Raw genomic sequence first — 19593 nt, 5'->3', positions numbered from 1 at the left:
TACTTAAGTCTGCTTAAGATGAATAGCTGGCTTGGGAAGGCTAAATATAAGTCACACCAAACATCATTTGACCAGAATCTGAACACAAAGTGAGTTGTGAAATGTGTGATGCAGAGCAGTTCCAAATAACAGCAAACCACTATTTAAAATACTCACACAAACCTCACATTTATTGTTACAGAACAAAGTAGCTTAATCTGCATGAATAATTTTCACAGTAACAAAAAAAAAAAAAAAAAAAAAGGCACCACTACATTAGCAGCTCTTGTGTGTCAGGTTCAGTCAGAGAAGTTAGTTATTATTAATCTATTGTGAGTGCATTCACATTGGTTCCCACTCAGTCAGTAATAACTACACATTATCACCTAGTGATACTCAGGCAAACCTACCACTGAGCTGTGCATCACTTCCACTAAAAAGAATGTAATATAATGAATCATCTGCCAAGAGCACAAAGAGTAGCATTTACTTTGACACTTATTCATCATTGGTATATAAAAGTGCCCCTTATCATCTTTTCTGGTTTCAATGCAAGGACACAGTGGATCAAATGTCCCCAGCCATTATCACGATCTTTTAACGGCTTTTATTGTGCTTTCATTTCATGCTCTTTGCTTTCCAGATTCACAGCTTGATCCTCAGCATTCATATTCAAGGCTCTGAATATTTAAAAACAAACAGCTGGGCCATACAGTAGCAAAGGTTTGACTGAGAGAATGAAAATATGGTGTGGACAGATGAGTATCTCTCTAACTCTTTAAAAAAAACACAAAAACAAAATAAATATGAACAAATTATTGCAATAAAATCAATAAATAATGAAAGACAATGCGCTTCATTTTTAAGCCTGAAAACAAGTTACAAATATGTACAGTGCAATGAAAAAATGGCAGCATCATTGATAATTACTGTGAATTATATGTGATCTATTGGCTGTTTGTTTATTTAGAAGGAAATGAAGCCTTTCTCACTGCGGTTAAACTATTTGGTCTTCACTTTTTACATTTGTTTAACCATCATTTAAAATTTGTAATACAAAAAAAAACATGTAAACAGAAAGTCATTGCAATATTCTCAATAAGGTATACTATGAACTAAATTACACCTGTACACCTTTGATAACTGACAAACTGGTCTTAATAACTGCACTGTGCTTGGAGTTAAAAACTGATCAAATATATTGCACAAACTACTGACAGTGTTCAAATGTCTCAACATTTAGTAAAACTTATTTAAATCTCAACTTTACTGGCTCCTGCTGCTCTACAAACACAACCAGATTCAAAGCTTAGTTGTTAATGCTTCACTAATACTGACATTGGATGATGCTCTAGTTCATACGTATAATGTAATTAATCCATGTAGACAAACAGACAATGTAGACCAGGGTAGCCAACTCTGGTCCTCAAGGGCCACTGCCCTGCTTATTTCCCAACGATCTGCCCTACCTGCTGCTGACTACCTGGATCAGGTGTATGCATCTGATCAGAACCAGGAAGAGCAGGGATAGTTAGAACAAGCAGGGCAGTGGCCCTTGAAGGCCACAGATGGCTAACCCTGATGAGGAAAAAAAAGCAATCCCAGAGTTTTTTCAGATGCAGCAATCATAAAACATTACTTCAATGTGCTCAGTAAAGTCTGTGGTGTAATACAGTCAAAGTGCCTCTTTGCAAGTTGCCTACAGTTATTTTAATGTCTTTGGGTCAAAACAAAGACTTTCAAAGACAAAGACAATACCTCTAAATTGTGTAGTGCAGTCTGCAAGGTCACTGTACAGTCTTTGCTGCCATGAAAATATTGCTGTGGTGCTAGTTAAATGAAGCATGGTCTATTTGGTGTATGTGCGAACATACAAGAATCCACAGGCATGTTGCTGGAGGTTACAGTATTGAGGTTAAAATGAAGGTGGCAGATGGTTCCTGTGGAGGTGCTGATGCTCCTGGTTTAAGGCTGTGAACTTCCCCGACAGCCAAGAAAGTACAAATAAACACAGCAGCAAAACTTCACATTATTCATGTCTGCATACCTATGGCTATGGCTCACTCTCCACTGTCACAGAGACCATCTGGCCTTCATCTGAAACAAAACAAGTAGCGAGACATGTTTAAAGAAAAGAAGAAAAAGTGTTGCTTTTTGAGCAGAAAAGTCATTAGGATGAACAGTTTCTATATTTGAGATAATGACAAGAAAATTAAAATGTGAAAAAAGCTTCAGCAACACACCAACTTTCTCTTTGCTATCGTCCGCAGTGTGTTGTATGTTGTTACCATGCACAGAAAGGTTGGTCTCTCCATCAGCAAGGCTGTAATTACACATAAAAAATTAACACCCAGCAAACAAAACTGGAAAGAAAAAGGTTTAATATTTGTGGGGAAAAAAAACCTACTAGCCTTTTTCCATTTTGCTGTAACACACTGTTCGCTTGTTCAGGATCTATGTGTACCAGTCTGGCAAGAAATGAATGGCCATCTCCCAAACTGATAAAACAGAGATAAAAAAAGCCTTAGTTAACATATTAGGTTCTCCTTCATGAAAAGCTGTCTCCGCTGAACGTGCCTGACTCCATCTGTCTGTGGTTCACTGACTTCCTAACAGATAGGAGGCAGCACGTGAGGCTAGGGAAGAATGTCTCCGACACTCGGACCATCAGCACCGGAACCCCCCAAGACTATGTACTTTCCCCTCTGCACCTCTGACCACCAGTCTGTCAAGCTGGTTAAGTTTGTGGATGCAAATCACAGCTGATCCCTCTCACCCTGGACATGGACTCTTTGTGCCACTTCCCTCAGGCAGGAGGTTACGGTCCACTCGGACTAGAACCTCACGCCATAAAAAAAGCTTCTTCCAATCTGCCATCAGACTCATTAACTCCAAACAACACTGCTCTGCTCTGTCACTTTGGCACAGTCACCGTACCTTGTTCCTGTCATCCACCTGATGACTTTTGCACTGTTATCCCACTGCACTACTTAGCCACACTGTGTTGCTCTTCTGTAAATTCACCTTGTAAATAAGAAAAGTAATACGTATACAGTATCTTTTATTTCACTGCACCTTACTTTATTTTATCTATGCTGCTTATTTAGGACACTTATTATATGTTATTTGTAACTCGTCATGTCTATGCTCTATGTATGCACCATCTCACCAAAACAAATTCCTTATAATGTGAACCCCTCACGTATTGGGCAATAAACCTATTTCTGATTTCTGAGATAGATTCAGATTTAATTGTAGTTTTTGGAACTACACTTTCTTATTTTCACCAGTGAGTCAAAATAGCTTCAACACTAACACTAGAATGAGAGTATAGACAGTGGAGTCTGCTTAGTTATTTGCTTCCCTGTGATTGCTGAGGCGACTGATATCTACGGTTAGACTCACCTTGAGTATACAGGAAAAATCCAGTGCTTTGCTTGGTCTCCAAACACCTCAGCCACGTTTCTGCTAAACCCGAGAGAGAATCCATTTTTGTCTGGACCATTGGTAAAGACAGGAGCCCTAAAAGCCTCTGAAAGGAAACTGAAGTTAGTAAGGATTCAAAATAAAACAAGCAGCTAAATTAAATTACATACTGTATTTATTTAGTTACCTATAGTGGTCCTGTTCTTTCCCACAAGCCACAGATGGTAGCTGAGCAGTGACAGGACACTGATAAAGAAGAGGGCCGCCACAAAAAACAGGAACAAGATGTGGAATTTGGCGTGCGTTTCAGGCAGCTCTTTCTTCAGGGAGGAGAAAAAATAAGTTAATTAAAAAAGTACACAACATGAATATTTTATAAAAACAATATTTCTTTTCCCCATGTCAAGTCATCTTTACCAAAGTTCTGAAAAAAAAAAAAAATTAAACCTGATCTTGTAGCCTCATTACAACAGCTCATCTTACACTGGATAGAAAAAGTAATAGGACGCATCACTCACCAAAGTCTTAAGAATTTTACTAATACTAACTATAATAAATACTAATAGTATTTTTTACTATAACACAATATACTCCTTCACTGTTGGACTATGTGATAGGAGCCATTGTCTCACGCAGAGCCCTATACCCTAATAAGTGATCACGTGACACTTGTGAACCACAGTGACACTTTTGTAACCAGACCATTCGAGGTCTTACGATGCAGTCAGTAGGTGGCTACATCACATGCTTCACAACACCCTGACTCCACTTTCAATACTATTAAATCATAAACAATATTCAATAATCCTTTTAATTCATACCTATGTTTTTTTGGCCAATATGCTGATATTTCTATCATTAAAAAAAAAAAAACGTTAATGATTCACTCAAGGTGTTTGACCACCAAAAGTAAAACTAAAGATTTTATGACTACCTCCATTGAACTGCAATGAGACAAAGCATTCACACACACAAGAAGATGCCAATTAAAAAAAGAAGAGCATGAATTTGTACTTACAGTCCAGAATTTGATGAAATACTGGATGACTGTAGCACAAATTACTGCACAGTAGAGTGCGGCATAGGCCAAGAACAAGACAAAGTACTTGTAGTTTGAGAATCCAACACAGTTATTCACCCTGAAAGACACCATGACAACAGGGGACTAAAAATGAAATACTAATTGCCTGGAGATAATTGACTGAAATTACAATAAAGATTAGTAAAACGTATGGACAGCACAGCATGGCAGATCATGATGAAATAAAAACAGCTTAAATGTGTACTGAAGTGAGAAAAGCATACCAGGGGCAGTGATGATCCATTTTCAGCACACACCTTGAAGAATGAGGAAAACATATTTCCCATTAGTAATTCAGGACAACACGTGCATTTTCTCTCCTGTCGATTACAAGAAGTTGTAGTTCATGTTTTTTTTTTGCAGGCAGAAATGTTTGGAATAATTAATTGAATGTTTGGGAACATAAAATCAGTGAGGATTAGTTTAAACACATCTTTTCCTATGGGAGAACATGAAGGAAAAACATGAGAGAATGAACCTTATACAGTACCAATAGATAAACACTCACATTTCACAGGTTGAACAGTGGTGGCAGCGGTCAGGTTTGATGACCTGGCAGGGGTTGCAGTATCGGACAGCTGCTTAGAGAAAACGAAAGCAGAATAATTAAAGATCTGCTGTAGAAGTAGGGCTTTTAACAACCAAACACAAAGGACAGCACCATCACAGTGTATGTGGAAGACAATATTTATCAAATGTCCCTGTGGAACCATTTACGTGACAGCATGGAGTACAAGAGCCAGGTGAGACACCCCCTGATACATGAAGCTCTACCAACACAACACAGATGAGTCTGACTTGCATTAACAAAGAAAACACATCTCATAATGTCAAACAGTATCTTGCTTTAGAAAGTTTTAAACAGTGTAGCACCTTTATCCAAAAGGAGAAGACACAATGAAGTAAGACGCTTATGCAATTGTCTTTTCGTTGCTTGATTAATGTTGTGCATGTGAATGACAAACATGAACAGAATAAGATGAGGAAATGTTTCTGTCCTTCCTGCTTCCTGTTGTGTTTGACAACAGTGACAACAGTTACTACACACTTTTCCCTGGTGGTCTGCCTTCATGAAACCACTGGGTGTTTGTTTTGAGCTGCTGCTGTGGTGAAAGCCTCACCTCCCCCTGCAGTGCGCGTATATATAGGTAAATTCCTCGCCACTTTCTTAAGAATCTCTTGTTGCACCTCGGCTCGCTCCTCTCTCTCATACGCTTCCTTCTCTACTCTGGGCAGACCAAACTGAAAGGAGGAGAAAGGTCTAGAGTTAGCGAGCACTTATGCTGTACAGTCATGCAAGTTTTTGTTTTTAAATTATGAGCTTTCTATACATATTCACCAAGTTGTCGTTTTTTTTCCCTCTTGGCTTACCGCTTTCGAGGGGCTGGCTGGTTTAGAAAAGATAGTTTTCCAGTAGGACCATATGAACATGGTGAGAAACAGGTGAAAGATGACCAAATAGCTGACTGTTGAGAGAGAGAAAAAAAGTTGATTTTGTGGTTACACTGGTATCTGACATAATCCATGAATAAAATAATTAGAGGAATTACAGCATCAAACATGAATAAATAAATAATACGACTAAAGACATTGAATAAAGTGTGTGGGTATCACTTACTTCGTTCCGCATTATTTGGGATCGTATCTACATAAGGAAGAGATAAAATATATAGTGAGCAATAATAAAAGTTTTTATTACTACCCTACCACACACACACACAAACACAGACACACACATGCACCACCCTTTTCTCACGCCATGTGGCAGCAGCCTGGCACGGCCAGCAGTGACCCACCCATAACAGAGAGCTTTGTTTAAGCAGCAGGGATGTCCCTGTCCTGACCACAGCTGTTACACACATAACTACAGTACGTCTACATGCTGATAATGGTAGCACCAGCTCCAGCCTTAACAAACTATAAAGACCCTACTGTACCTATCTGCTGAATAACACATACAATACAATACAATACAATACAATAACCATGTCCACTGAACTACTTTGGCGACACTGAACTGCTTGTTTCGGTTTCGAAGACACAATCAGGCATATAGTAAATATATCTTTAAGTTTATCCACTGCTGAACAACGAACATGGTAGTTGTAAAACAGATGACATGAAAAAAAAAAGAGTAATAGGCTCAATGTCTCCTCTGAATCAATCATTTGTCTGAATCTTTCTGGATTTTATGAATTTTACAATCTGTCATTACTGAACATAAACTAACATAAATTATTTAATTACAGATCAATCCAATTAAACTTCCACTTAACAGCAAGAAAACAACACAGGTACACAGTAAAAGCTTTTGCTTTCTTGTGCATTTTGACCTTTTAAAGGTTTAAACCACCTCCTTGTTTTCCAGACCTCATTACATCTTCGAACAATGAAAAACACATTATGCTCCAACAAGTTAAATAATAACCATCGCTATTTATGATTAATGTCAAGATCTCACAGTGTTTCCTAAATGTTTGCTGGGAGACAAGAGTTTAAAATGTATTCAATAATTATTGTCACTTGTCAAGATCTGCTCAGTTGGCAAAGACAAAAAAAGCAGATACATGCAATATGTCAAAAATTAAGCAAACATGAAGAGATGTATGGAAAAGGACCATCTCCAGTCAGAAATAACTCATTTAAAATCATCAATGTGTTTCACTGTGGAGAGACTCGAGTCTTGTCAGCTGATACTAGAAAACACAGCAACCGGAAGTAAACTTAGATCTGTTGAGTTATAATTTAACCACAAGTTTTAAAGTGTGAAAACAGGCTGGGTCTAAAAGGAGCTTTAAAATAAAAGGGCCAACTTTACAGCACATCACTTAACAACAAATAATGTGTGAGGAGGTTTTACAGTCACCTGGCTCTGTAATATCTAACGTTGATAACTACACTTATCAACTTATTGATTATCGATTGGTATTGGTAAAAGCTACCCACACCCACTCAGTCTAAGAAAAAAAAGGATTCTCTGGTTGTGTGCGATGCTGTCATGAATGAACGTGTGTATGTGAATAGTTAAAGAGGAATAAAACAAAATAAAACCCTAATAACTGACCTGAGATTTAACGTAACGTTGTGTCTGCAGCCTGGGATGGTTTAAATCTCACTTCAACGAGCTTATCAAACTTGGCAACCACGAAACTGTGAAACAACGACACCGCCGCGTCCAAATATGACTAAAAGTGCGTGTACTTACAGACACAGAGCTCCACGACATAAGCGTAATAAGACCAGCCGATGACCAGGTTGATAAACAGGACCGGGACCCAGTTCAGAGCCCGTTTACAGCACCTCAGAGCATGAGAGGGCGCCATGTTTACTGCTAAGGGTGACGTCCAGTCCCTGTCTGTGAAGTGATGCAGCCAAATACACTACAACACCCAGACGCCCGAAGGGAGCATGCGCAGAAGTGGCTGTGTGCAGGGGTCGTATATTTATTTTTGCGCTCAGTTTAGACCATCATGGTTTGTTTATTGTATGCGCCACTCAGCTTTGGTGTGACTGCAGCCTCGTTCGATAGTAAAGCACAAGTGAATGTCATTAATATTTTTAGTGTTTTTAAACATATCAGCCCTGTACAAGTCGGACATCTTGCCACTGACCCTCTTTGCTTGGCTGCATAAATAGGGTGATTTCAGGTGAAGTGTAATCCCTCTGTAGACAGGAGCTTGGACTGACACTTTGCCCAGGCCAACCAAAGTGGTGTTTTAATTTGAACTTAAATAGCTCCATACTTACTCATCATGATTGTACAATTATTTGTTGTTTCATTTGTGTCTATTTGAATCATTTAAAAACAGGTTATAGCTATAGAAACTCCATCTGCCAACCTTTTTGGTGAAGTGACAGTAAGTTAATTCAACGTTCAGACTGACTTCAGTAAAAACTCAGCCCCCTGTATTTATTTGAATGGACCCAATCCATAAGCACGGTGCGGGCCACCGAATGGATGGCTCCTGCAAACCAACGCAGTGTTTGTCCAGAAAAGGGCGAACAGGGTCAACATTGCTGCAACACAACATAACAACAGACAATCTAATATAAGAAGATAATGCAGCTTAAGGAGTCATGCATGTCAACTTGTTTATGTCTGTATCATTATTCAGAAATTGTAGGTATAAGTATGGCAGGGACATTTGAACTGATTATCACTTCACGATTATCACGTCTTTCAAGAAAAAAAAAATCACATCCAAGCAAATTTTTAATGTTCTTTTCAGGGAATAAACACACCACTCATTGTACATGTCTACTGTATGTGGAGGCAGCCCTCAGAGAGGAGCGGTTCCCCTTTTTACGTGGTGAAGGGGAGGATGGAGAGGAAGGAGGAGAGAGAGAGGTGGGGGAGGCAGAGGCTGGGGAAGAGTCAGGAGAAGGCGATCGTCCTCTGGTGGGACTGTTGCTGGGGGAGCCACGGGGTGAAGAGTAGGGTGACAGGGCCTGGAGCATACGACCACTCCGCTCCTGAATCGCATGCTGAACAAGGAGAGGCAAAGGAGAGTTTTACTGTGTTGTAGTGTTGCTTCAGTGAATTATTTTGTGAGGAAATGTATTGTGACCTTTTTGTTGCACAGACTGGCTCAAAATGTTATGAAACCAGAGACAACTATCTCTTGGGCAAATTTGATTTCCAAGAAAACATGTAAATATGACGATAATGAGGCCAATCTGAAATAAGAATGCTCTTGTTCTTATCATCTTTAAGCAAAATATTTATCCACAATGGAGATTCTACCATACCCATTAAGTCTAAATTGTGCTGTTGCAGGAGTGTGTGTGAAATTTGCTCATGTGTTTTCTTTCAATAACATTTTCATACCTGTATATTAAGTGTAAAACTGGAATGAGCAACTGATTAGCTTAGCATAAAGACCGGAACCATGAGGAACCAGCTGGTCAGGATTTGTTTGAAAGTAACAAAATAAATTCCTCAGACCCGCTGCTAATGCTCACTAATTAACTCATTATATTGTGTTTGTTTCATTAGATTCAAAATTTTAAGTGGAAAAATGATTTTGAAGTTTAACAAGAAAGTTATTTCTTCACTGGCTCCACTGTATGACCCCAGGAAGTTATGTATTTAAGTTATTCAATCAAGATCAAGAGCCATCATGATTTATCAAGCTAGTATAATAACATCACTTAGCTTAGAAATGAAAAATTATTATATTAAGAGGATTTTTTTTTCAGTGTGACCTATGGTTTAATGTAAAAGGAAACATGCCCAGGCTCCATCTGGTCCAAAGAGCTCCAGGAAGTTGCCAATGATTTCTCGTGATTTCTCCTCCCACTTGTGGATCAGGTCTTGGCTTTTCTCTTCCACTCTGTAGACAAAGTGTTTGGACCTTTCCTCCACCGTACGGACTGTCTCTTTCATCTTGTCCACCTGGTTCTGTAGCCGATATTTTTTCTCCTGCACGACACAAAGTATTTCTGCATTGTGGTAAGGTTCAAAATCTTTTTTTTTTCATTTCATTAAATGTGATTTCTTTTACCTTAATAAATCCAACATTTAGTTCTTGGGCTGTGTAGCCTCTCTGCAGGTTGCGTCGAACATAGATATCATAGTCTCGGACGATGCGAGTGATCAGATCAGATGTGGAGATGCCCTCTGTCCTCTGGGTGGCCACAAACATTCCTGAAAAAAAAAGTGTAGAAATAAAACACAATTTTCATTCAAGTGAGACGAGAAAGGCCACAACTAGAGTTCTTAGGTGTATCTTCACCTGCTTCCTTGATGTGTTTATAAACATCCTCCGATCCAGCAGAGGTGTAAGGGATATCATCATGGGCCACAAAGTCAATCTGTGTGTGGAAAATGACGGCTTTCAGAATGATTGAATATTTGCTATCTCTGTCAGTGTCACTGTAGCTATAATGTTATAAGAACCAGTGTGACCTTTGACCTTATGTTTCTCGAGGAACTCAGCAGTTAGGGTCCAAGGAGCGTCCCGTACCACCTCATCAACATAACGACAGTGTCTCAGGGCTTCGTAGCGTTCATCCTCTGTCATCACTGTGTAGCCCTTTAACTTGTGGGTGAGTTCATCACTGCAGACTACAGACACAGAGATGTTTATGTGATGGCTTATATTAAATCAAAGACATAATCTGTAATTAAATTGGCAGAGCCTAACAATTTAAATCATATGAATTTTTTTATGAACCTGTACACAAAGGGTTAAACTATTTTAATGTCAGCTTCTGAGAGGGGGAGTGAGATCCATATATTACCTCCCACTATCAGATAAGTGTTGGGGAACAAATTTTTGGCCTGCATCAGAGCTCGAGCATGTCCCGAGTGAAAAAGATCAAAGATCCCATCAGCGTAGACTCGCACTGGACGATGAGCTTCAAAATAAGAAACATGAAAACATGTGTTTTAATAGCAACATGACATAACAGAAAGCATCGTAATTTATAGGGATTTCCTGAAATGACTTTCTGAAGCTGATCCAGATATCCAGTCAGCTGATACAGATCTTTAATTCTGTTGCTACTTTGTCATACATGACACGGTCCTTGAGGAATTCAGCATAATCATCCCAAACCCACAAACAGCTAATAATAACTAGCAGTACAACAATGTCAATTGTCTTTTACAGGAAAGCTGATTTTAACAAATACCAACATAATGAAACATCTTAATTTTCCAGTTAGTCTTCCTTTATTCCCTCATGCCTCTGGCTGCAATACACCAACTCTGGAGACACTTTTAGACAGTAATTAGCAATGGAAACAAAAACTATTGAGAAGTACAACCTGGTGTGCCCCTCCGTGCCTGGCCAATGGTCAGCTTTTCATGGTGGATCTCTGATTCACAGCCTGTAGACTTGGCAAAAGCAGCCGGCTCCCGCAGAGCCTGAACACCAAAACAAGACAGAGACAGCGAAGCAAATAAACATGTTATATTTGATCATATGGTGTGTTTTATCCAATTCTGTTCATTTGTTCTTAAAGCCACTCATCCTGTTCAGCATCTCAACATGCATCATCAGGTGACAGGTAAAGTATAGACTGAATAAGATGCCACCAACACAGTGAAAATAGCATTTCTAGTTTAGCAAATATGCATTTACAGTACGAGAAACTGTAAGAGGAAAAGACTGTTACAGGGAATCATGGGAAATACAATATCATTCAAAACCAAAACAATGCAGGAGGACAATATCCATAACAAGAGTGTTACCGCAGGATATAGAATTCAAACAATTTTATTGGCTATTATTTTATAGGTTATTTTGATGAACTATAAGCTCCTGTTAATTTTGGGGGATCCTCTCTAGAGCTGGCATTAAAAAAAATATCAAAAGATGATAAGCTTGATAAAATCATCAAGACAGTTGTGGATAATCTATCGAGTAATAAGTGTCTTGATATTTCATGGACTTTGTGTTGTGTGTAGATACATATACGCAGCTTTATCTGCTGTGTTGGAAGGTATACTTTGAACTCTTGTTCTGCTTGAAATCTCTGGTGTTTCCTGTGCTGTATGTTCTTTATTGAACTTTGTGAATGCAGATCATTTTACCACTGTTCAATTTCTTCTTAATACTTTTCTCTTTGTCCTTACAGTTAGAAGCAATTTTCCACATTATGTTTGTAAGTAAGTAGCCAACATGCATACAGGCCTTCATATGTCTCAATAATTAAGACAGAAGTGATAAATATAATGAGCATGCAATTACATTTTAGACTGTAGGACTCCCAGTTATTTGGTGGATTTACAGTAATAAAAAGTATTTCCACAAAAATTATTTCTAATTAAAGAATGACTCCCAGTTGCTTAGAATAATCCTGCATTACTGTAGTATATTGCAGACATAAACATGTGAGTCATGCATCATTCCAATCAGCTCTCTGCTCCCTTGCACAACTCAAATAAGGACAGGGAAAACATTTATTTTTGCAATGTTCATAGCCTCTCACATCAAATAACGATGATTTAACTCCACTTATATCTATGTTCTTATTTCAGGTGTGTTCACCATCAATCCGGTCTCATATTATTTCATGTTAAATTATTTAGGACAACCACAGTCCTATTTGTGGGACTTTAAGTGACTCTGTTATGAATAACCATAAAGAGGACTTACCCTGCGAGGGCCTCTTTTGTTCTGTGGGGCATGTTGTTGTTGGACGGTGCTGCCTCTGCCTCTTCTCCTTCTTGCCATGGTCAGCGAACAGGGGCAATTTCAAAGCCTGTGTATGTTATAAAGCATACATCCCATTGGCCTGCCCGCCCCTGATGACGGGAGAATATAGTGAACAAAGTTCAAGTTGCTCTGGTAAAGTTACTCAGGCATGTTGATTACACTTGTCATCAATACTGAACTGGTGAGGTCCTTTCTTTTCTTAATGTGGCAACACTGAAGCCTGAAGCAACAGGGTAGTAAACCCTGTTGCAAGAGTCCAGATAGAAGTGAATGTGAAACTCATGTTTTGAAACTTTCCTCACATTTCGTCCCAGACGGGGACATGCAGAGAACACAGGCTGCCACCAGTGCACAGGCTGCTATGTAGAGAGAATCTGAGTAAAATCAGCTATAAAACTGAGTGGCCAAAGCTTTTACACTGGCAGCCTTTGGAACCAAACACAGAGGGAAACCAAACATAATATGTCCCAACATTTCCCAAAGCTGTCACATGTTTGAGAATCGGATTTCTTCTGTGGATACAGTTCGGGTGCACTGTAAAAGTACTGACATACTGTACATTATAGCACTTGCTGCAGTTTAAACCTGTTGTGAAAGACTGAATACAGATATACTGTCTAAAACAATCACACAAATCATATTATACTAAATTTGAAATGCATGAAAGCACATGAAACGTATTTTAGAACTCTAAAACACTATAAACTATACTAGCAGTTAAAAATACTTTGGTCAGTCATTTCAGCACTTAGTTCAGGCTAAACTCTTGGATGGCCAAAGAGGATGAAGCTTACTGATTTTGGGAATCCCCTGACTTGTGGCGTTTGTGGTTTTCAAGTAAAATTGCAAGTGGATTATCATGAAATTGGGCCGACACACTCATTTCAGCAAACTGTAATCATTATACACCATTTTCTAAGACATGTACATTTGTAGAACCTACTTAAAAGCATTTGTAAGGATGAAAACTATGAAATATAAAGCTGATATCTTTATTTTAACTGATTATAATATAATGTGGGAAAATATTGAGTTTTAATTATGGGGCACAAATTGTGCAACTTCTTACGAATGTCGGTGGAGTTTAGACAGACTTTGAAGTTTTTGGGTGAAATATTTCTTTCTACAAATGTTTTTTGGCAATGTCAAACACATGCTTTACCTTTCATTCTTTCACCATGTGCAAGCAGAGGCTTGTTGTTTTCACAGGTTCAACTTAAGTTAAAGAGAGACGCACACAAAATAGTCATAAAACCAGTTTAACTACACAGAAACCAGGAGTGACTACACAGGAATTTTCCACCTGTGAACAGTGACCTGTCTCAGGGGGTGTGGTTATCTGCGAGGGCATACAGGGCGGGTTTATTGCTTTGCTTTTTGTCCTTTCACTTCCTGATCTCTGAATACTGCCCAAATATGTGGAGTTACAGACAGATGATAACCTGTAATATTCTGGACATTTGACGCAGCACAACAGGAAATATTATCCTGCAGCAAAGGTAAGACTCAGATACCAATCAAGACATCTTACACTCATCTTATACTAATGAAAACATTGTACACTCAGTAAACATGAGCTGACTCTCGAAGCAGAAGAAAATCAGCCAGAGATAGACCAGGGTCTTCAAACCCACTGGGATTTCTGCAGATTTTACTTATGATCAGAGTGTCATTGGCGGAGATTGATAACAACAGGTGGAGCCATAAAAAATAGTTTTACTGCAATGTAAATCAGGTTTGCTTACACATTCATCACCACAGTTTCATTAGACTGGGAGATAAGTAGATAAGTAACTAATCTCTTTGCTTCAGTCGAGTTAGGTCTGTCCTCCAGAGCTGAATAGTCTGTGAATATAGAACTGATTCCTTGGGGGGGGGGGTTAGGGCTGTGTTGTATTTATTTTCTGATAACTGGCTGATTTGGTGATGCAAGTAATATACATTATTATGTGCCAAATATTGTCAGACTAATAAGGTTTGGTGTAATGGTCTAATTTTGACAAATCCTTTTTGCTTATTTGCTTGTTGCTGGTATAAAGCATGTTCCTGTGGCAATATCTGACACCGGTCCTGCTGGTAATTCTTCAGACATGCAAAGGTGAGGCCTAAAACATAACACTTAAAATGTAAATGTTGTATTTTACATCTTAGCGCTGTGCACATACACTAGGTACACACACACACACCCACACAGACAGTTACTCATTTTCATCAGAAGTTGTAGAGAAATAATGAAAGAACATTTGAGGAACTGAAATTTAGTAGGAAAACAAAGATGATGGTTTTTCGAGTTAAACAGGGCTCTCAGCAGTACAGTATGCAGCCTTGGTTAGGAGATTTATGTAAATTGGGATTCACATCTGTTCTGTAACGGTTGTGGAGAACAGCTAATGTGAACATTTCTAAAACATAAACCTATAACTCTCCCCTTCTGTATATTCTGTCTGTGATTAAAGGTTTACATGACCTCAGGTTGGGTAGAAGAAAATGATAAGTCTAACTCTCACAACCAGTTCAGATAAAATCTTTGTCATGTCGTGAACACTCATTTATTAGCAGACTGATGTCGAACTAGAGATGAGTAATGAATGATTTAAGTGTTATTGGTAACTTGGCTCTGCTGTCATGTAGTTTGGTTGGTGGCATTAACAAAATCTATTGTACTTGAGTATCAGATAGATCCGATTGTAAAATGTCATAAAATGTCACTGAGGGTTGGGTTGTTGTAGACAATATTATTTACAGTCATTTGCTCACTGTCACATGTTTGTGACACCTGCAAGTGTGATTTGTAACATGGGATGTGGATGCGCTTATGGTTTGTTATAACCACATCTTCTGCTGTTCTTAGTCTCTCTGATTGCATGCTGCTGCGTATACTGTGTGTGAATTGGTTCACAAACTTTGACACTACTATTAAATGTCAGTTCCATGAATAAATCTTTGTGCTGACTTCTTGTCTGCCTTCCCAGTTGAACTTGTTCATGACGTGCCTTTGTAGTAGGCATTACTAGTAAGTTGTGTAAAAACAGTTTCACCGTAGAATTGCGTTCACTACTACAATTGTGAGTCATATGGAAATTTCTGTATGTCACTGATGATGGCAGAAACTTTGGATGGCAAGTCAAGTCATTAAGTATTTAAGGGACATACAATCTTGTAAGATCAAAATGACTGTGACTTACTTCTTCTTCTCTGTCCCTTTTTCTGCTCTTTCTTTTTTTTCTTGTCCTCACTCCCAGCTAGAAAATGTGCTACATTTACAGATCTAAACTTCGGTCATGCATTCTTTGGCACCACCCTCAAAATTAGGTTGTTGCTGTACACCAGGGAAAGTATCGACTGTGGTACACTCATGTCCCACACCAACCTGTCTGCCCATCCTCATTTCAACCTGTCCAACCCCACCACCTTCATCATTCATGGGTATCGGCCCACAGGATCTCCACCAATTTGGGTGAAGAAGTTGACACAGCTGCTGCTGCACAGGAAAGACATGAATGTCATATTAGTGGACTGGAACCACGGAGCTGCTAATCTGAACTATTTAAAGTCAGTGGAAAACACAAAGAAGGCAGCTGCCAACCTCACCGCTTTTATTAAAAACATGGAGGTATGAGCTGTATCTTACACTTTCTGTGACCATCAGTGCTGTGTCTAAACAGACAAGTAATGGATGTTATAAGACTAATGACTGATCTTTCCAGGAACATGGTGCCTCTCTGAGCTCCATCCACATGATCGGCGTCAGTCTAGGAGCTCATATATCAGGCTTTGTAGGCACTAACCTGAATGGGACAATTGGTAGAATAACAGGTAAGAGTGGCAGATGCTCCGCTTCGGTTTTGCTCAGCTTCACTATGTGATCCACATTTAACAAACTCTGAACTGGAAGTCACAATACTAAATGTATGAGCTGTGAAATACAGTGGTAGAGTTTTTGTGTGTTCTGTGTGATTTTATATAGAAATTGTCATTGTTCAATTCATCCAGCAATATCATGATGTGAACTTTATTTAAACTTCAATCACATATGTTAGTAATGCATCCTGGTTCAGGTTTTGTCTCTCTGGGCAGGAGGTATGAAAAATCATGCCAATTTGGATCACTTCACCTAAAGCCCCTGTGGAGAGACTTTTAGGTGAAAGCAGAAAATCCTCTCCACAGTGCCTGCAGTGTCAGGGAAATATAGAAATGAAAAACATGTTTAGGCATCTGTAGTGATTCTTTATCAGCAGAGAGTTTAGTGATAACATTTACAGTAATGTTTGCCCAAGTCTGCTATTTTGCGCTCCCATGTGCCAGTTTGGTTGCTTGGGAATAAAGTCAAAGCTGAGACCAACTGATGTGATGTTTGCAGCTCTGGATCCTGCTGGGCCTCAATTTAAAGGCAATCCTCCAAACGAACGACTGGACCCCACAGACGCCCAGTTCGTAGATGTCCTGCACACAGATATAGATGGTTAGTTAATGCTGTATTATATATTTGTGTATTTAGTTATAAGTGGTTTAAATTTGTTACATACAGTAACTATTATATATAAAGGCAGTCGATTGAATTTATTTATTTATTTTTTTTCTTTTCATGTGGCATCTGCTTGTTTACAGCCCTGGGCTTTAGAGAACCTCTGGGCCACATTGATTTCTATGCAAATGGAGGAACAGACCAACCTGGGTGCCCAAAAACCATCTTTAGTGGTAAGCTTTTAGATATGTACACAGATGGATAGATGTAATGAGGGTGGAACTTGTGTTCTAAGCCTTTCAACAAGATGATAACAATCCCATTTCTGACTTACTACTATACAGGAGGAGCCTATTTCAAGTGTGACCACCAGAGATCAGTGTTGCTCTACATTGAGTCTGTGAATAGGACATGCTCCAGTACAGCCTATCCCTGCTCCTCCTACAAAGATTTTCTGGATGGTGACTGTGTGAGCTGTGACCAGTTTGGTGCCGCAGGATGTCCTGTCTTTGGTTGGTACCAGTTAGGAAAAAAAATGACATGTTTTTTAAATATATTTGTTTGTTTTTTACTCTTCAAAATTAAACATATTGATATATAGCCACATATTCATTGATTTCTCCAGTGGTTACAGTGTGTTATTGCAGACCTGATGCAGTTGGTTCTCTCGAATACAGGCTATGATGTCGTAAGGTGGAAGGACATCCTGGTGAGGCTGGGCCAAACAAAAGCTTATTTTTCAACAACTGCAAAAACTCCATTCTGCAGTAAGTAGCACAACATTTAAAAAAGCAATCAAAAGAATAAAAACTGGACAGAAACTTAAAGGTGCAGTGTGTAAAATGTGACACATTTTGTGGTGAGATTGCAGAATGCAACTTTCTGAGCAGGACCCACACCCCATTTCAGGCACAGGGGAGGGTACGGTGACTGTCACTTTTAAAACAAAACACAATTTCCTGTCTAGAGCCAGTGTTTGGTTTGTCCTTTCTGGGCTACTGTATAATCCTGGCATGGCAGTATGTCTGCCTCTATAAAGGGAGACCTGCTCCCTATGTAGATTTAAAAGGCTCATTCTAAGTTTAAGAAAATGCATATGATTGTTCAAAATAAAAGGAATATCTGGATTTTATTAAATTATATAAAAAACATAAAATTAACAGTAGCTCCTTAAGTAATGTTGCAGAAACACTAGAAAAGTTAAAAAATTAACAAATAAAATCTAAGACAATATATGACAACCTGAACAACCAACCAGAAATGTGTTCTCAAAGCGTCCCTTGTCTCTAATCAGTAGAGCAGTATTGCAGGAAAAGTCAACATTTGCCCTTTTCTTTCATTTTTGCAGCCTTTCCTTTAAGCTGGAAATGCAACTTGACAGAAATTCAGGGAAAATAAAATCTAAAAAACAATTTGAGTGGAGGGCGGCCTCAAGGTGCAGGGGTTAGCACTGTTGCCTCACAGCAAGAAGGTTGATTGTGTGTGGATTTTCTCTGGATGTTCCAGTTTCCTCCCACAGTTTCTAATGACAGTCTATGTTTCTAATGCCTGATATATTTTTGAATTAAAAATACAATGTCTTCTCTCAGTGACAAACTACCTGTTGGACGTGATGGTATGGAACAAGGATGAACGCTCGGGATACATTACTGCTAAACTTCATTATAATGGTACAGAAGCAGTGGCATCCATTAATCAGTAAGTCTTTTCACTATTCTGTACCTAAAAGTACCAACATTGCGTTATGACTTTTCCTTGTCCTCTGCTTTCCACTCAGTAACATTTATCTTTTATATATCTATTTTCATCAGTAAAGCATCAAAGTTCAGGGAGTACACAGAGACCAAGATGTTGGCTCAGGTTGGCAAAAACATTCAGTCGGTGGAAAAGATGTCTCTCAAATTCTCTAATGGGAATACATGTAGTCCCAAATATAAGCTCCGTGTTCTCCGAATCCGTCTCACAAATCTGGAACACGAGCAGAGGTAAACAATCTATACACTTTACATGATTTTTAAGAAATCTGACCTATTTAATACACAATTTCAGCCATTTTCAGTGTATAAGTAATCCCCTACTTACCTTGCTTTGCAGGCCTCTCTGTCGATATGATCTTCTTCTTAAGGACAACGAAGAGGTCACCTTCAGGCCAATTCCCTGTGAAGAATCCAACTTTTGAGACAAAATCTCTCTCCATGTCACATGAGATACATGTCACATGGCGATGTTGGAAGAGATTCAGCTGATCATTCGTTTCCTCAGGGGTTGTACAGGAAAACAACATAGACTGCAAATAAAGCACATCAATAAGCAGCAAGGTGAGAGCCAAATATCAGCCAATGTGATTGTCATCTGAAAATGAAATGTGATATTTTACTTTAAATTTTATTGTAAATAATATGTATGTTTTTTCAATGATTTTACCTGAAGGGATAGGATTTTTTATTTTTTACATAGCACATCACCCCAACTGTATA

The 19593-nt window shown here is 38.8% G+C and overlaps 3 protein-coding genes across 4 annotated transcripts; 1 reads left to right on the top strand and 2 right to left on the bottom strand.

Moving 5' to 3' along the window:
* Positions 1-249: 249 nt before the first annotated feature.
* Positions 250-7828, bottom strand: LOC113143539 (palmitoyltransferase ZDHHC20-like). Of its 2 annotated transcripts, none has more exons than XM_026329227.1 (12): positions 7692-7828; positions 6105-6131; positions 5858-5952; positions 5608-5728; positions 4995-5064; positions 4711-4743; positions 4424-4544; positions 3593-3725; positions 3385-3511; positions 2391-2477; positions 2223-2302; positions 250-2076 (listed from the first exon to the last, which is right to left on the bottom strand). In XM_026329227.1, the coding sequence occupies exons 1-12, from the start codon at positions 7807-7809 to the stop codon at positions 2033-2035; spliced, it is 1056 nt and encodes a 351-aa protein (XP_026185012.1). In that variant the 5' UTR covers positions 7810-7828; the 3' UTR covers positions 250-2032. The 2 variants fall into 2 exon arrangements, with proteins under 2 accessions (XP_026185012.1, XP_026185013.1); XM_026329228.1 differs by lacking the exon at positions 7692-7828 and adding an exon at positions 7551-7672.
* Positions 7829-8686: 858 nt separating this feature from the next.
* LOC113142971 (choline-phosphate cytidylyltransferase B-like) lies at positions 8687-12854 on the bottom strand. The gene is made up of 8 exons (XM_026328368.1): positions 12592-12854; positions 11258-11357; positions 10730-10846; positions 10402-10553; positions 10222-10300; positions 9991-10133; positions 9720-9908; positions 8687-8971 (listed from the first exon to the last, which is right to left on the bottom strand). Exons 1-8 carry the CDS (start codon positions 12667-12669, stop codon positions 8732-8734), a joined length of 1098 nt encoding a protein of 365 aa, XP_026184153.1. The 5' UTR covers positions 12670-12854; the 3' UTR covers positions 8687-8731.
* Positions 12855-14030: 1176 nt separating this feature from the next.
* Positions 14031-19574, top strand: lipia (lipase, member Ia). The gene is made up of 11 exons (XM_026327822.2): positions 14031-14150; positions 14691-14749; positions 15894-16264; positions 16359-16467; positions 17012-17113; positions 17260-17349; positions 17461-17628; positions 17794-17883; positions 18706-18814; positions 18928-19101; positions 19211-19574. The coding sequence occupies exons 2-11, from the start codon at positions 14692-14694 to the stop codon at positions 19293-19295; spliced, it is 1356 nt and encodes a 451-aa protein (XP_026183607.1). The 5' UTR covers positions 14031-14150; position 14691; the 3' UTR covers positions 19296-19574.
* Positions 19575-19593: the final 19 nt, after the last annotated feature.

Source organism: Mastacembelus armatus, chromosome 14, assembly GCF_900324485.2.
Source record: "Mastacembelus armatus chromosome 14, fMasArm1.2, whole genome shotgun sequence".
Lineage (NCBI taxonomy): Eukaryota > Metazoa > Chordata > Actinopteri > Synbranchiformes > Mastacembelidae > Mastacembelus > Mastacembelus armatus.
This window is presented reverse-complemented; position numbering and strand designations above follow the sequence as displayed.

Bases quoted from the DNA above. Each gene is read 5' to 3' on its own strand.
- LOC113143539 (XM_026329227.1), bottom strand. From the start codon at position 7,809: ATGGCGCCCTCTCATGCTCTGAGGTGCTGTAAACGGGCTCTGAACTGG. The intron at 2,478-3,384 runs GTGAGTCTAACC...CTGTTTTATCAG, and splicing joins ATTTTTCCTGTATACTCAAG to TTTGGGAGATGGCCATTCAT. The intron at 2,303-2,390 runs GCTAGTAGGTTT...GTGTAATTACAG, and splicing joins TTACAGCAAAATGGAAAAAG to CCTTGCTGATGGAGAGACCA.
- LOC113142971 (XM_026328368.1), bottom strand. From the start codon at position 12,669: ATGGCAAGAAGGAGAAGAGGCAGAGGCAGCACCGTCCAACAACAACAT. The intron at 10,301-10,401 runs GTCAAAGGTCAC...TTCCACACACAG, and splicing joins AGTTCCTCGAGAAACATAAG to ATTGACTTTGTGGCCCATGA. The intron at 8,972-9,719 runs GCATGTTTCCTT...CTCCTTGTTCAG, and splicing joins TTGGACCAGATGGAGCCTGG to CATGCGATTCAGGAGCGGAG.
- lipia (XM_026327822.2), top strand. From the start codon at position 14,692: ATGTTCCTGTGGCAATATCTGACACCGGTCCTGCTGGTAATTCTTCAG. The intron at 14,750-15,893 runs GTGAGGCCTAAA...CCTCACTCCCAG, and splicing joins AATTCTTCAGACATGCAAAG to CTAGAAAATGTGCTACATTT. The intron at 17,884-18,705 runs GTAAGTAGCACA...GTCTTCTCTCAG, and splicing joins TGCAAAAACTCCATTCTGCA to TGACAAACTACCTGTTGGAC.